Source organism: Anolis carolinensis, chromosome 1 (genome assembly GCF_035594765.1).
Source record: "Anolis carolinensis isolate JA03-04 chromosome 1, rAnoCar3.1.pri, whole genome shotgun sequence".
Classification (NCBI taxonomy): domain Eukaryota; kingdom Metazoa; phylum Chordata; class Lepidosauria; order Squamata; family Dactyloidae; genus Anolis; species Anolis carolinensis.
In genome coordinates this window covers 302,679,169-302,696,944 of record NC_085841.1, presented here as the reverse complement: position 1 = coordinate 302,696,944, position 17,776 = coordinate 302,679,169, and the positions used below count along the sequence as shown (strand labels likewise).

The window sequence follows — 17,776 nt, the reverse complement described above, 5'->3', positions numbered from 1 at the left end:
GAGTATGGCTTTGAATAGGCCTTGATCCTGTTCTGCGAAAGCGTACTTATGTTTTAGACTCAGAGGCCTTGAATATTGTATTTATTGTAGCAGTGACCAATAAATCTTCCTCAAACCCAGCATGCTACTATTGCATTTTCTCTTGCCTTTCCCCTCATCTCATTGCTCTCCTTTTTCAGACTGTTCAAAACCCTTTATTTATTTTTTATAATTCTCTTTATTTCTTTTGCTTTGGGGACACAAGGTAGGTTCATGCATCCCTCTCCCATCTCAGTTGCCCTTGTTGCTGTGTTTGTGTCTTCCAACCCCTTTCGCCTTAGAACAGTGGTTCCCAACCTGTGGTCTGTGGACCACCAGTGGTCCCCAAGAACTAAAATGTGGTCCACGGCCTCACTGTTACTACACAGTTGCAACAAGAGTGACTGGTCTCGCAAAACCCTCTTATAGTGTTGAGACAACAGGGATGTTGGGAGAGGAGGCTGACTACCCACAAAAGGCATGACAACAAGCCTCCTGACTGCTGTTTCTTCTTCTCCTCCCTCCCCCTGAGCATGGGGTGCCTGGAAGAAGGGTCGCCTTGGTGTCTTCATTTTTATTTATTTATTATTTATTTACAGTATTTATAATCCACCCTTCTCACCCCGAAGGGGTCTCAGGGTGGATCACATTACACATATAAGGCAAACATTCAATGCCTTTAACATAGAACAAAGACAAGACAAACATAGGCTCCGAGCTGGCCTCGAACTCATGACCTCTTGGTTAGAGTGATTTGTTGCAGCTGGCTGCAGCTGGCTGGCTGCTCACCAGCCTGCGCCACAGCCCGGGCCTGTTCCTGGGATTATTTGGGGTGCTGATTCAGAAAATTGCACTGAATAGACCACATCAGCTCTAGAATATTAAATATGGTTTTCTGTGGGTGAGCAAATAGTGACTACTGGGTGGCATATGTTCTGTATCAGAAACGGATGTGGTCTATCCAATGCAATTTTCTGACTCAGCACCCCAAATAACCAAACCAAATCTAAAGTTGACCTCAAAACTTATTCATAATCCTTTTGGTACTAACCTTGGAGAGTGATCTCTGGTCAAAGTGGTCCCTGGTCAAAAAAAGGTTGGGACCCACTGACCTAAAGTGACCTTAAGATGCTCTTATCACAGGGTTTCTTTGAGGAGATTTGTTCAGAAGAGCATTACTCTGAGGCTGGAAGAGTGTGCCTCAGGGAGGGTCACCCAGCGGGGTTCCTTCCAGGGCCTGCAGGGATTCCAGCCCTGGTCTCCAGAGTCCTAGTCCAACCCTGCTGGCTCTCCAGGCATCCTTACAACCCCTGGAAACGAGATCAGGGAAAAGCCCTGACCTCGTTTCCAGGGATTGTAAGGATGTCTAGGACTCTGGGGTTGTAAGGATGGACTAGGACTCTGGCCACGTGTCCCTGGGAGCGCCACATCTGAAAGGAGGGCAGAGACGAGATTTGAAGCAGGCTACGACTCTGGGGAGCCAGGCAGAAGAGAGAGAAAGAGAGACACCCAGCCGCAACGGAGGCTTTGTGTCACTTTGAGACCCCCTTCCCCATCCTCTGCCGGACAGCACTCCTTCCCGGCCCCCTCCTCCTCTGCGCGGAGCTGTCCAGGTGCTGAAAGGCCCGCCCGTCGCTTTGCCGGTCGGCTGCGAGGGCGCCAAAGGGCCAGGGCCAGGGAAGGGCCAGGGAAGGGCCAGGGCCGGGCGGGGCGGGGCGGGGCGGGCGCCTCCTTGCTCCAGGTGCCCGGCGTGTCAACAGCCACTTTCCCGGAGACACAGGACACAGACCCACCCCCGTCCCTCTCCCCGCTTTCCCAGAAGCAGCCACACTCCCCAGGCTGAAGAAAGGAAGAAAGGAAGAAAGAACTCCAAGTAGCGCCTAAATGATTGGACTAGGCGCCATTACATCACGATCACGATCTCTTTCTCTCTCTTCTCTCTCTCCCCAAAGCCTGGTTGGTTTTCCGTGGGGGGGGGGGCGGTGTGAGCGTGCGAGTTGGTTGGAGCGCTGAGCACATCTGGGGAGGACCAGGAGGAAGAGGAGGAGGAGGAAGAGGAGGAGGAGGAGGAAGGCAGGGCGCTGTGCGGGCTCCCCTCCCTCTCTCCTTCCCTCCCTCGCTCCCTCTTTCTCTTTCCCTCTTTCTCTCTCCACGCCCCCCTCCTTCCCTCCCGGAGCGCTGGCCAGTCTGCGCCCTCCCTCCCTCCCTGCCTCCGTCCTCTCCCTCCGGGCCCCATTGGGCAGGATGTCCCTCGGAGCGGACCCTGTTCGAGGGCGAAGGCGAGGGCCAGGGCTCCTCTTCCTGCCCTGATCCGACGCCGCCTGGAGAAAGGGGGAAGGAGGGAGGGAGGGAGAAAGAGAGGGCATGGGCTCCGGCAACGCCACCGACAAGCGCTGGGACATGGCGGGTAAGTTTCAGTCCGGCCCGAGCGGAGCCTTCGACGGGACGGGGCTCCCGGGGCAGAGGGTGCGGGGTCTCATGGCCAAAGAGTGGATTTGGGAGCGACCTCTGGACCCGCCGGGCGCCTCGGAGGGAAAGTGAGGGGGGCAGGGGCGGGGGTGCCACGTGGGGTCGAGGGAGGGGGTCTTGGGCTGGGGGCGACCAGAAACCCCGGTCCCTTTGCCCGCCTTTTGTGCCCTTTCTCTCCCTCGCTCGCAGCCCGTGTGTCTGTCTAGCCATTGCGGGGATGGAGGTCGTCTTTGCAAAGAGGAAAGTCAGAAGAGAGCCTGGGATGCCCTTTGCCGGGCTCGGGGGTGGGGAGAGAGAGAGAGAAGAGCGATTAATAGGTCAGCTGCTGGCCCTTTGGGGGACCCGAGGGATGGCTTCCCCCTCAAGAGAGGGAGGGTCGGAGCCAGGCCTGTAGCCCGGGGGGGCGGGGGTTGGGGGTTCAAACCCCCCCCCGAAATTTTTCAGGTTAAAAAACCCCCTGGTTTACTCATGAATTTTAACTGGTTAACCAAATCCCCATGCTAAGTCTATGAGACTCAAAACATTAAGCGCCCCTCCAGGCACTATCTCAAGCAGATATTGACAGGTCTGAACCCGGGGTCGGGTGGGTCAGGGGTTCACCCCCCCCAATTTTCAAAACCCCTCCCGAATTTTTTTTCTGGCTACGGCCCTGGTCGTAGACCCACAGACATCCCGTGAAGGGAGGCGGAGGCGTTCCCGGTCTGTGGCTGCCTGCTCGATGCTTCCATTGAGGAACCCACCAAGATTGTCTTTTCCCCAAACCTCCTTTCTCCCACCCTGGACCTTCCACAGATACATAAACCTCACTTGCTTAGTTTCCAACAAACCTCCCAACCTCTGAGGATGCCTGCCATAGATGTGGGCGAAACGTCAGGAGAGAATGCTTCTGGAACATCGCCATACAGCCCGGAAAACTCACAGCAACCCAGTCATTCGGCCACAAAGTCCTTTGACAACTCCTTGAGGTCCATGGCTGTCTAACAGGCATTGTCTCTCCAGCCCCTTGGGAAAGAGGAGGGAGCACAGGGGAGAAGCACTCACCCCAGTTCACTCAGGTTATGGGACACTTCTGCTGCCTTTCTCTCTCTCTCTCCTCCCTTCCTTCACATTTTCCCCTTCTCTCAAAGCCTTATGAGAACAGAAGAGAGAAGGAAAAGAAAGAGGGAGGGCGAATTACAGAGATATATTGCAGCAAAGACACGTCTGTTGGGAGCCTTTTGGATATTGCTGCTCTTCTAACAAAGCACCTGAATATGGAAATTGCCTGAGGATTAAAGTGACTCCAGAACTAGGTCCCCTTGATTCGGGTGGTACAGAACGAGCATCCCAGAAGCAGAATCTAGGATTATGCAAATATGGATCATCCCTCTTGTCTAAAGCAGGGCTCATTAGGAACTACCAACCAACGGAAACCAGAGTTCGCAAAGCTTTCTTCCTCTCTCCTTGTGATTTTGGTGTGGTGGAGTGGAGCAAATGGGGATTTGGGGCCCTTGTCCCAGTAAATGTTATCACTGCCAAGGCAGGCATGGACAAACTTGGACCTTCCAGGTGTTTAGGACTTCAACTCCCACAATTCCTAACAGCCTCGGGCCTTTTCCTTTTCCCCCTCAGCCGCTTAAGGCCTGAGGCTGTTAGGAATTGTGGGAGTTGAAGTCCTAAACACCTGGAAGGTCCAAGTTTGTCCATGCCTGTCTTAAAGTGACTCTGTCACTGGATTTCCTTGGCAAAAGTGTCTGTCGTTGCCTCCCTCTGAGGCTGAGAGACTTCAACTTGGCCAAGGTCACCCAGTGGGTTTCCATGACTAAAACAAAGATTTGAACCCTGGTCTTCAGGACCGTATTCCAGCACTGAAACCAGCACACCACAGAACTAAAAAGCAGGGCTGTCAAAAGGGAGTGCTGTTGGTATGAAAAGATGGGAAAAGTTCATGAAAGGTGACTCAGTACTGCTTCAATATCCTTGTCATTCTTTAAAGGCCTTTCAAAGTTCACAAAAGGACTCCAGGATATAGAAGGAAGGTCCTCCATTAGGAAAGGGGATATTTAGGCAGTGCTAGCAATTGTTTGCTCCCTTCCCCCCATAGCCCTCTCTCCACCCTCCCAGATATGCTTGGCAATCAAGTTGGGGGATCTTGCTGAATGAGGTAAGTTGTAGCACAAGGGATAGGGTCCCTAAAAATTAAGAGAAGGCACTTTATGTGAGTCAGCAGAGAGCTATCTCCTTCAGCAGAAAGCACATTCAGTCCTGTCACTGCAAAGGTAGATAAGAAATTAATTTTTTACGTATATTCAGTTGCTGTCAGCTTAGGTGGCAGCTTAGGTTACCTGCAGAAGCAAACCTCAGACCTTGCTTCTTGAAGCTTTCATTCCAAATCATAATACTGGGGGAGGAATATAAAGAAGGGGAGGAAGAGGGGAGAAGGGCCAGATGCAGGAAAGCCAAGGATGCGGGAGGGTGAAACTTGGCAAAGTCATTGCAGATCACTTAAGGACACCTTTTAGGTTCAGGATGTGAAATGCAATAACAGTCTAGTGTTTGTTGGGAGCGGCCACCATCTGATGGCATGTGTATGGTGTTTATGTATTGTGTGTACAGCAATACAGACACACGTGCCTATAAAAACACATATGGCATTTTACTAGGGCAGCAACAGCAAAGTTTTGTCAGAAGAAAGTGTGGTTTCTGTCTTTCATGTCCCCTTTCATCAGATCTGCAAAACTACCGTATTCTGCGGGTCGGAGAGTGCCCTAGTAAAAATAGTCACACCATTTCTATACTTTTCAGAACAAGTAAATTTGCAAGCCAAGCTCACCGGATCAATGTAGAAATTGTGAGATTTATAGTAAGTTTCTTTTCTCAAAAGTAATTCCTACTTTGTTCAATTCCTACTTTCTTTAGTAATTAGGCAATGCAAAACAACTCTACCCAAAAGTAAGTCCCATTGAGTTTAGGGGCTAACTCTCCAGGAAGGAAATATAGGTTTCCAACTTGAAAGACGGTCCATCATTTCTCCTCTCTTATGACAAGCATTTTGTTATTATACCCTCCCTTGGCTCCCAAGAAAACTAAGCTCTTTTCTTTTGAAGGATTTCAGCACCCCAGCACTGAATTTTCATCTCTGAACTATTTGTTTTATATTTATGTACTTTTTGATCTCAGCAATCCTCGTAGCGTTGCCCAGAAGCGTTTTCCCTCCGTCACTGTATACACTAAAGGGTGTAAAATGACTCAGAGCAGCCCTGGGTAAATAAGCAAGACAGACAGAAATATAACATGATGTTCTAACCATCACTGTCCTCTTGTTGTGGTCATGTTTAAACAATGGCTTAATTGGGGTGCAATGCCACATTGTTCATTTCGGTGGCAGCCCTTTATGAAAATATTGTGTCTAGTGACATGGGAGTAGGAGCTTTTTGGCATCAGAGCAAACACCTGGCTTTCATTTTCCTCTGCCAAAGAAATGTCTTTTTACAGCACCAAACCACCTTGTGTTTCAGTGGTTCTTTTTCAAATAAATATATCTATTCTTAGGTGTTTGTAAGTAAACAATGATGGTTTTGGCATGAGCACTGAACAGGTTGGTAGAACAAATCATTAGTTTAGTTTAGATAGATTAGTTTAGATAGAGTCACCTGTGTATATATAAATTAAAATAAAACACCTGATGTCTCCACCCATCACATACTGTTATAGAAAAAAAGCTTTTAACCAAATGACACATGTCTGTAAAAATAAGTGCTCATATGATGCTAAAGATATTTGTGTCTAGCTGGGACAATTAAAAATAAACAGAACTCTGACTTACCAGAAAGAATCCAGATTTGGGGATATTTCTGAGTTTTCAAAAAATGATGTTACAAGTTGATGTCAAAATAAACCAGCCTTTTCTCCCCAGTCAGTATGTAAATGCTGAACTTTTTAAAAAAGGGCACATGAATTCATCTGAAATGTGCTTGAGGGAAGGAGAACCAAATTGGAGTGTGTTAAACCTTTGTCAAGCTTAGTTCAACAAATCCAATCTGATGAATAAATCAACATTTGTAGGCTTTAGCATATTTAAAAGTGCAATAGTCAAAAGGAAGCTTTTTTTTCTGCTGCCCTGGAGACTAGGACAATGGCTTCAAATTACAGGAAAGGAGATTCCACCTGAACATTAGGAATAACCTCCTCACTGTGAGAGCTGTTCAGAGTGGAACTCTCTGCCGCATAGTTTGGTGGAGGCTCCTTCTTTGGAGGCTTCTAAGCAGAGTCTGGATGGCTATCTGTCAGGGGTGCTTTGAATGCAATTTTCCTGCTTTTTGGAAGGAGGTTGGACTGGATGGCCCACGGAGTCTCTTCCAACTCTATGGTTCTATGATTTGATGATGTTGAGAGTCATTTACTTCTGAATATTTGGTTTCTGAGTTGTTCCTCTAAACTTGACAAAGTGCACATAATCTGACACATCTACAACACACATATTTGGAATTTATACCAGGCTAGGTATAAATGATGAGGGTTATAGTTAGGTAAGATTATTGAGAATTTTCTATTCGATATCTATAGATTTTTTCAAAAAACTCTCATTCGCATGGTTCTTTGGGGTGAGACCATTAAATCAGTCCAAGTATTGTTTGAATGTATGTACCACTAAATCACCCAAGGACCTATGGTGAGTTCATGCATTTCATAAGGTTTTCTTAAGAAAGGAATATTCAAAAGTGTCATTGCCAGTTTCTTTCTCTGAAATGTAGCCTATAGCATCTGATATTCACTGGTAGTTTCCATCCAAGTGCTAACCAGGGCTGACGTGGCTTAATTTAGGACCAGATGGGATCTGGTGTCTTTCCATGCCCATAATTCATAACATCGTACAGCCTGTGATTGATTGAAAGCCAAAGAAGAAGGTCCTGTTCCAGGAAAACCAGTCCTGTCTGGCAGGACAATGGCATCCCTCAGGAGATGGGAAATAGGAACTCTGAGCTGAAACAGATGCACCTATTGTCAATGAAAACTCGGCTGACCAAAACAGACAAAGCCTAATGCCAAATCCACCCCAACAACATCATGCCTAATACTGTGAAATGCTTTTGTTTTAGGTAGTTTGGAAGTCCAAAATAGAATGTAAAACTCAGTTCAGTGAAGAAGGGCCACTGTTTCCATCCATTTTAAAAGAGAGAGAGAAAGAGGAGGGGGAAAAGAGAGAATTTATTGTTATTATTTATTTATTTCTATCTTGCTTTTCTCCCATGGGTGGGATTCAAAGAGGCGTTTCTCAGAATCTGAGAAAAGAATATGAGAAAGAGTTTGAAAAAAAATATTCCCAAATGCTTTCTGGATTTCTAGAGGGGGAAACGTGTTAATCTGTTGTATCAGAAATAATACAAGAATATTTGGCACCTTTAAATAGTAACAAACTTGTGTCACATGTTTTAATGGGCTATAGTTATATTAAGTCAGGTATGCGTGCTTGCTTATATGAATATATGACTATTCAAGGTGTTCTCTGCATCTGATTATTCTTGTTTGCAAAAATGGATGCCAAATAGCTTTGTGATGTGATAAAATTATTTATAGTTTAAGACAGCAATGGTTCAGTCATTTGAAATTAGGTGTATATGTTCTAAGCAATACATGATCCGAGACCACAGCCTTGGGAGGTTCTGCTATAAGAATCCAGAGGATTCTTGTAATATGCAATTAAGGTGAAACATATGTCATATTTAGCCTCAATGATTAAGGAATTAGTATTTCCTTGAAAACTGTTGCAGACATTGGCTTTCTATGTCAGATGTAGAATGTATAATGTCTAGATCAGGCATGGGCAAACTTTGGCCCTCCAGGTGTTTTGGACTTCCACTCCCACCATTCCTAACAGCCTCAGGCCCTTTCCTTTCCCCCCTCAGCCGCTTAAGCCTGAGGCTGTTAGGAATTGTGGGAGTTGAAGTCCAAAACACTTGGAGGGCCAAAGTTTGCCCATGCCTGATCTAGATGAGCCAACAGAAGATATAGACAGCCACGGTCTAATCTTGAGAGAATACAACGTTTAGGGAGTTTGATATATGGGATGCAGTTATTTCATTGGAGACTGGCTCTGTGAATGAAGGTTAATACAATACACCTAAATGGGTTATCCTGGTTTAGATATATACTGACCTTAGTAGATGAGTGTGGTTGTCTTTAGTGTAATTTCTTTTTAATGTGACTAAAAATAATGAATCCTTAATATGATTCAATTACAAGGAGCACTGCAGAAAAAAAAGACTTGCTGCCTGTTGGATTCTGTTAATCTGGTGAATGACAATAACCAAGACGTCACATTTCGTTTCTAACCAGGGGATGGGCTAGTTCTTATTTGTAGTTTATTCCTTTGCAGTCGTGTCTTTGAAGCTCAGCTGTACAATATTTTAAGATATAATAAACACAAAATGAAACCCATGTTTCAAGAAGGGTGTTTAATCCTTTTGCTTTCATAGTAAAGGAAAGGCAGTCCACAGGGTGAAGAAAGCAATGTTACAGTAAACAGTAAACAGCAATTGTTACTCCTTTGTCTTCAGAATAAACATGAAGTGTCAAGCAACTTTTTTCAAATATGTGTTTCATCACATCATAGTTGATAGGGCCCTGAATGATTTGCTGAGCATATGTGTGCAAGAGGGAGGAGGGGATTTGAGTGAATTTTCAAATATATCCTCAGTTTTGGGGCACAAGAAAGATCTTTATACAAGAGTTAGTTTACAGATTGAGGATGGCAACTGAAGAAGACCGCAGTGGTCACTTTTCTGCCCTAAGACTTTCCTGGGGCTACGGAAGCTATGAAAACAGACATGAACTGACAGCTACAAATACTTTTAATGGAGTTTTTAAACATAGGTACTTTTCATGTGCTGAGAGCCAGCATGGTATAGCAATTTGGATTATGATTCCAATAGATCATAGTCTGAATCCTAACACAGCCATGGAAACTCTTTAGTTGACTTTGGTATATGGGGAAAAGATCTTGGAGTCCTCTTGGACAACAAGTTAAACATGAGCCAACAATGTGATGCTGTGGTTAAAAAAGCCAATGGGATTTTGGCCTGTATAAATAGGAGTATAGTGCTAGATCCAGGGAAGTCATACTACCTCTCTTCTCTGCCTTGGTCAGAGCATACCTGGAATACTGTGTCCAATTCTGGGCACCACAATTGAAGGGAGATGTTTTTTGTTGTTGTTGACAAGCTTGGATGTGTCCAGAGGAGGGTGACTGAAATGATCAAGGGTCTGGGGAACAAGCCCAATGAGAGGCGGCTTAAAGAACTGGGCATGTTTAGCCTGCAGAAGAGAAGGCTGTGAGGAGACATGATGGGGGCCATGTATAAATATGTGAGGGGAATTCATAGGGAGGAGGGAGCAGGCTTGTTTTCTGCTGTCCTGGAGACTAGGACGTGGAATAATGGCTTCAAACTACAAGAAAGGAGATTCCACCTGAACATTAGGAAGAACTTCCTAACTGTGAGAGCTGTTCAGCAGTGCAACTCTCTGCTCCATTGCGTGGTGGAGGGTCCTTGTTTGGAGGCTTTAAAGCAGAGATTAGATGGCCATCTGTCGGGGGTGCTATAGATGGTGTTTTTCCTGCATGGCAGGGGGTTTGGATTGGATGGCCCACAAGATGTCTTCCAACTCTATGATTCCTATGACCTTGGCCTTATCATACTCTTTCAGCCTTAGAGGAAGGCAATGGTAAACCTCCCCTGAAGAAACCTTGCCAAGAAAACTCTGAAGGCATCGTGTTTGATGTTGAGGACCCCCCCCCCCCCACACACACACAAACTATTTAAAGGGGAATTGCATACCTGGAAACTTCCAGGACATATAATTTATCCTTTGTGGGGATAGAGAAGGGGTGATCTGGGGAGTGTGGAGTGCCCAACGGCTACACAAGTTGTATTGGGGGCATTCATGTAACCTGAGAGTGCCATCTGGTTATAGATCCAGACCATGTCATGTTTCACCCCGCCCCCCGCCCCCCGCCCAATCCAATCAGATGTGACCTTTTATTCTCCCAGTTTGTTATTGAATTCATACTGCAGCAGTTGACTTTGGTAGTCAAGGTAGAAATTTTTTGATGTTGTTTTCTGAAGAACTGTAAACAATGCACCCATGCTTCAATCCTGACCATAGACAAGGTTTTTTATACCCTTAGATAAAAAAAAACTGGGAGAAAAATTAATCAAATAAAACTACTGTTTGAGTGGTGATTAATTTATTTCTTTGTAAATAAGGAGAAGTGGAAAAGTGCCTCAAAATGAACATTGTACGATAATTTGACATGTATTTTCTTGCTCTGGGTGGTTGGGGATTGAAAAAATTACTTGTTTCTGTATCTGCAACACTCCTGTGGACAAGGAGCATTTTTCATAACCCACAGTATGTTGAAATTTTCACTGGAGTTAGAAACTCCCCAGAAAAGGCATTGAATTATTGTTTCAAAGTCTGCTTGTATTTTGGTTAAAAGTGAAAGTTCATTTTACATGTTACTGAAAATAGGCTTGGGTCAAGTTTGAAAACTGGAACTTACTGTCAAGGGTTTTGGCTATCTGTGTCATTCTGCTGGACACTAAGTTTTCCTAGCTTGTCTTCGTGAAGCATCCCTTTATATTTAGGGAGGTAGAGCTGCCAGCTGCCTGGTAAATGTCCAGTGGAGACTTAGAGTCTATAGCTAAAGGCACAGTTAGTTACTATGACACCAGTCAAGCAGTTTCAAACTGAGAGATCCCTAGTCCTTATCCTCATTTTATGACAAGTTTTAAAAACGGCATTAGGCTAGGGTCATTCTTTTGCCTTGAAGGTGTTGGCTTAGCCATGATAACTCACTGTAAATAAGGATGTTGCAAGCATCCCTGGAAATGAGAGTAACTATTTTTATGGTCTAAGGTGGTTCAATCAATCAGACAATTAGCTTGGTGTAGTGGGTAGCATATTGGACTGGGAGTGCATCGACACTGTGGAATTAATGCAGCTTGACATCACTTGAACTACCTTGTCTCAATGCTATGCAATCATGGGAGTCGTAGTTTTACAAAATCTTTACCCTTCTTTGCCAAAGAGTGCTAGTGCCTTACCAAACTCCAAGATCCTATAGCATTGGGCAATGGAAGTTAAAATGGTTTCAAACTGCCTTAATTCTATAGTGAAGATTAGTCCAAAGCCTGACCTACCAGACAGGACAAAGTGGGGAGGAATTAAGACATGTACACTACCTTCAGTACCTTGGCAGAAAGGCAGGATATAAATATAACAAATGAATAATATAAGTAACAAGTAAACAAAATATCTATCTTCATATTCACACATACACACACACACACACACACAAGCGTGGACAATTTGGGACTGCCTTTCAGCTGTTCAGTGCGTTCTTCATAGAAACAGCTGGCAGAGGACTAAGGCTTGTGGCAGGTATGAGATTTAATAAGACTACATCTATTTAATTTCTTTGCCCAGAAGCTTGCAAAGAGCACTCTTTGGACTAATGGAATGCACTATTAAGCGCTGTTTAAAAAGCATTGTTTTATGTGCAAATTGGTAGTAACTTTTCTATAACCACTGAAGGGCAGGGAAGCGATTGAAGGGCAGGGAAGCGGCGGAAAGATTCATTCTTTGTCATCTAATTGCTTCTTATTAACTATAATGATTTGTTGTTTGGAGGTGAAATCTCAAGTTTGGAGATGAAATGGGCAAGTCTTTAGAGAGGAAGCAAAATTAATTGTACCTGAATACTCTTGCAAGCCTGTAAGGACTACATTTTCCCCGGAGCTTGGAAAAGTTATATTTTTGAGTATAACCCTCCTAGAATCCCTCAGCCATCACGGAAGCTATAGTCCAAAAAAAAAATTATTATTTCCAAAGCTCTGGTGGTGTGCCATCTTCCAAAGGCACCCACAGTGCTGCATGGCCTTAGCTGGCTGAATCAGTATTCCTGCAGATGCTGTAAACCAGATGTAGCTTGTCAGCATTGTGCAAGGCAGCTCTTCCCTAGAGACATTAGCGGAGGAGAAGGGGCACAGCAGGATCATGATTCTTGTACATGGCATCCCAGTGGTATTTTTGCAAACATGCAGACAGCTGCTTCAATACCGCCATGCACAAATATTCAGTGTTAATCGTGATAGGCACTGTAGCAGAGCATACTTGCATCCTAAAGAAAGAAATAATGGATATACTTTAGCATAAACCATCATGTGCAGTTCTGCCGACTTGGTCTTATTTTGTTTTTGTTTTGTTTTTTAGCATTTTCCTTGGGTTGTCCAGGAAACTTTGTCAGTTTTTCAGTTTATAGACAATGGAATGGCAGTAGACATTTCTTTACCAATTCAAAGTCCAGCAGAAGATGATCTATGCCACCTTTTTCACTAACAACCATAACAATGACATTGTTGGGAGTTTCTTTTTAAAATAATCCATTAGTTTTATCATACAGCCTGCCATACAGCCTGGAGCACTTTGTAAATCATTTATGGGGCAACCCCCCCCCCACCCGCCCACAACAGTTTGATAATCTTGTTTTTGTTAGAGACTAGTAACTATTAAAACATGATGGAGCATGTATTACTCGCAATAGATGGCTTATGGGTTGCAATCAACTTGACGAATCAAAGATACTATGGAATTATTTATAAAGATATTTATTTACACAGAAAAGGTCTTAAATTGGCAGTCCTTTGTATTGCAGTAATAAATAATCAAAACAATCTCACTTTCTAAGGGTTTTGTTCTCACAGGCATTTAAAAAATTCCCATCATTTCTAGGCACATTTCGGCACTTGTTCTACACAGGTCACATTCTGAAACATGTTCTGAAATTCCATCACATTGTACAGCTAATTAGCTGCAAGTCCAACTATAGCATTTTATTATTCCTGTTCTTTATTGAATGCTTCTTCTCATTAATGATGAATTCAATTGGATGCTTCCCTGGGCTTTTACTAGATTTGTTCCTGTTCACACTGCATCTCTAGCACTTGATCCTCTGCATATGTTCAGAGTAGTCTATTGGCTGATCTTGTGAGTAAACCTCTCATCTTCCACTCTTCTGTTTGGCTTGTGGCCATTGTTTTGGGCCATGAAATGCATGGCGAGTATCTGTTGCCAATTTCTTAGGTGGGGTTTGTGTCTATGTGAGACAACCTAGAGTGTGTGTAAGGTGCGAAGCGTTGCAGAGTGTTGGAAACACCATATTTCAGTTTTCTGAGCGTGCTTTCTCCTGTGCAAAATTTGCTTTTCCACTGCAAAGCACAATAGCAAACATTTTAGCAAATGGATCCCAGTCTTTTTGCAGATAACATTCAGAGGCACCATCTGCGCACAGACTTCACACATTAGATTCACACCTTCAATGATTGCAGATGGTCAGTGTATGAATTTTAAAATACCTGTGTTTCCTACTGGCCTGAAACTCCCACTTATTTGATATAACAACTTTCTAAAAGTGTAATATGATTCCACGTTGCTTAGTTTCACATGTCAGAGGGAAACCAGAAAGCCAGCTAATGCATTACCCAAGCAGTGGCACTGTTTCCCATGTCTGGATACAGAGTTGTTCTCACATATATACATGATCTTGTGTCTCTTGAATGATAGAAGATCTTACTATGGGGAAGACACAGTGGCAGCTGGTTTTGAATGCAGTTCTCTGGGAACTGTTGATAATACTGCTGAGAATTTTTTTTTCTCTTATGTGAGCACATAGGGAAAATGGACTCAAGGCTTATTTCATATATCCTACTGGTAGAATACTGCTAATTTTGGCCATCCCCATAAATATGACATCTCTTCTGTTTAAGGGCCTATAGCAGTGGTTCCCAAACTTATTTAGCCTGCTGCCGCCTTTCCAGAAAAAATATGACTCAGCGCCCCCTAGAAAGGGGGGCGTGGCTTAGAGGGGTGGGTGTGGCTCCTGCTCAAGAGGGCGGGGCTGGGCCTCTCCCCTAGTCCAAGATGCAGGGCTGGGAGGGGGAGGGGGGAGATGGGCGGGGCCACAAATGGGCGGCCAGGACTGGGATGGGCGGAGTTACGAGCTCTGAGGCAGGGCTGAGCTTCTATCCCTGTCCTGCCAGGACACAGGGGGCGGGACCTCTTCCCAAGTGCCTGATGGGGCTGAACCTCTATACCCCACCCCCGTGTTCTGACAAGCGCCTCAGGGGAGGTATACAGAGGATCAACCCTGTCTCGTGCTCTGGGGAATAGGCCCTGCCCCTAGCCTCAGCCTTTAGTTCTAAAAAGCCTCTCAGGAGAGGTATAGAGGCTCAGCCCTGTCTCGGGCTCTTGAGGGGCATCCCCGCCCCCTTCCCTAGCTCCACCCTCTGTGTCCCAACAAGTGTCTCAGGAGAGGTATAGATTCTCAGCCCTGTCTCGGGCTCTTGGGGAGAAGCCACACCCAATCCTCTAGCTCCGCCCCCTGTGTCCTAACAGGTGCCCTGTCTCCGGCACTTGGGAAAAGGCCCCGCCCCTCCCCTGGCCCCGCTCCTGTGTCCTAATAGGTGCCATCACTGTCCCCCTGGATCGCTGCAGCGCCCACCAGGGGGCAGTAGCGCCCACTTTGGAAATCACTGGTCTATAGCTTAGTGGTCCTTTTTAGAAGGTCCTGAATTCAATCCTTGTTAAAAAGAGGAGGCAGCAACATTAGGCATCCTACTTTGCGGGTTAAGGTCCTCTGTGACCCACTCATAAGTGGAAAAAATTTTTTTTTAAAAAAATATTTTTACCGGAGGAAATTCTTCACTATGAATCTGGGGACTGTCCAGATATGAATGGTCTGGGATTTCACATGTGAGCTTGTAAAGTCCCTTCGGGTGAGAAGGGCGGGATATAAATGTTGGAAATAAATAAATAAAGTGAACTGTGTTAAAATCTCAGACAAGTTAAATTCTTCTGAAATCTTGAGACTAAATCAATGCCAAATTTAGGCCAAAAATACCTTTAGGTCAGGGGATTTCAGATTAAAGTAAAACACTTTCAAACTGAATTGCACAGCAGGAGGCCACTAGTCTGATATCACAAGCCTGTGAAATTAGTTTAATTCTGTTTTTTTTTTTTTGCAGCAATAGTTCCTTTGTCCAGTCCACTGGTGGTAAAAACATTTGGAAATACTACTTCGCGGTTAGCTTTTCGCAGACTCGCTGTTTCAAGGTTTTTAAAATAAACACTAAAATAATATTATAAATAATAAAAAAATAATGATTTACAGTGACGATGGTCTCAGTTGGGTGTGGGCAGCAGGGTGGAGAAGGAGCCCAAATGGCAGCGGGAAGAGAAGGAGGCAGTGCAATGTTCCCCTGCCTCTTTCTTCCCTCCCTCCTTCCCTCCTTCCCTCTACTTCCTTCCTAAGGAGAAGCCTACATCGTGGATTGTCACTTATCGTGGATGGTCCTGGAACATAACGATAACTAAGGGAACACCGTAGTTACATATTTTTGTCTCAGTCTAATCCAGGCATCCCTAATATGGTTCCCTCCAAGGTTCTAGTTGAACACATCTGGAGAACTTCATGTCACAGAAATGCTATCACTGAAAACTGTTGGAACAGAGGAAACTTGAGGTAGATCCTGGCAAAAAAGTGTGGATTTTGCTCTTGACACTTTTCCATTTCCTTATTGCTCCCACCAGTCTTTTCCAAGAGTATGCTGTCTGCATTGAGGTTCATGTATCATATGTTCTGCGCTGTATATGGAGTGCCCAGGAGTACACATTCCAAACAAGCATTAATGAATCAACCCCCAAATGGATAAGAGAGTTTCATGTCTGAATTTGAGTGACAGCTGCATATTAGAAATAATCATCATAATTTAAAGAGAAAGGATATGCCTCTCTAAAGTGGCCAAGAATGTGACAAAACCATTTGTGAATCCGCTGGGTCTGCTGTCCAGGTGCTCTCCATTGACAAGCAACATCAAGACGAAATCTCTCTTTTTATGGGGTTTTTCCAATGAACAGCCCTTCAAACAGAGTGAGGATGAGGAGATGCTATCTTTGTAGCTGTGAATGAGCGACTGTTCCCATTATACTTCACAACTAGACAAGTTGGCCATATCTCATGGAAAGTGGATGAATTTGTGCAAAGTCCCATTAAAAATGAAAGGTGCTTTCTTTCACATTAGTTTGGGACAACCCTAACATCAGGTACGGTGAAGTGGCCACTTCAGAGCACAGATTTTGGATGCCAAAAAGGATGGATACATGTTAGTCCCTCTGTCATCATTCTTGTTTATTGACAGGAAGGAAAAATGTTGAGACAGCTTAATGTGTTGAGCTGGCTTTGCCATCAGTTGGCTTTCCACATCTGTGAGTTTGACTTTTGTGGATTTGATTATTATGGTATCTCTAGGAATCTCCAGGTCCTCTAATGCAATTCTATGAGTCTACTTCCAGCTTAAGTGGACCACGGAGTTGCACTGGAGGACTTAGTCATTTCTAGAGAGGTATTCTCTCAGGAAAAACAAAAATGCATTCTTTATTTCATTTTCATAACCCTAGCAAATGTGTCAGGTCGGCTGTCATCAGCCACATAGGAGTAGTATTTTGAATACCCGTAGTGTTGAACCTTAGCAATATTTGGTTACAATTAAACTTTTAGTAGGTTACTTTTGCTTTGAATCCCTGGTTACCAGCAATGCTGATATTAGTGATGCTAGGACCCAACTCCCTGCCCTGTAATTATTATACCTTCAGAACTTATGAGGGAGGAGGGAGGGAGGAAGACCTTATTTCCAGAAGAATCTCTCGGCATTTCTGAACCTGCTGCATTTGGTGGCATTTCCCAGAACCATGGGTAGTTGTGATGACAGCTCTGCCTGTGGCACAGCAGCAATGTCTTTTGTCTCTCGGATTATGTAGATTCTACATTGTGGAAAACACAGGGTTGCTGGGGAAATCTAGCTGCTTAGAGCTGCTCTTAGGAAAAGGGCATTGAAGATGATGCCTCGTATATTCTCTGCATCTCTTCTTGTGATGGGTGTTCTTCTGAGTCCTCCGATCCTAGACTGAGCCTGTCAGCTGTGTTGCCGCAATCAACACAATCAGGATGCAATCGCAGCTTTAATATTCTGGAATAAGAATTGACTATGTAAAGCATCTCATGAGACAGTTCTGCTTTTTTATTTAGTTGTCTTCATCTCTCTCTCTCTCTCTCTCTCTCTCTCTCTCTCCTTTTTAAAAAGCTGAAATCCGGAAAACTATTTCCACATAGAAAACAAAAAGAGACAGGCTAGAACTGTTATATGTATTGCTTGGCAATAATTCTGTTGATAGCAGGAATAGACACAGGAAGACA

The 17,776-nt window shown here is 44.5% G+C and overlaps 1 protein-coding gene across 1 annotated transcript in view; it reads left to right on the top strand.

The window, feature by feature from the left end:
• Positions 1–2,106: 2,106 nt before the first annotated feature.
• chrm4 (cholinergic receptor muscarinic 4) overlaps positions 2,107–17,776 on the top strand; it is a 68,772-nt gene continuing 53,102 nt past the window's right edge. Inside the window, exon 1 of the mRNA XM_008104785.2 lies at positions 2,107–2,425. Within this exon, the coding sequence (XP_008102992.1) occupies positions 2,383–2,425 (43 nt within the window). The 5' untranslated portion in view covers positions 2,107–2,382. The remainder of the gene's footprint in view (positions 2,426–17,776) is intronic.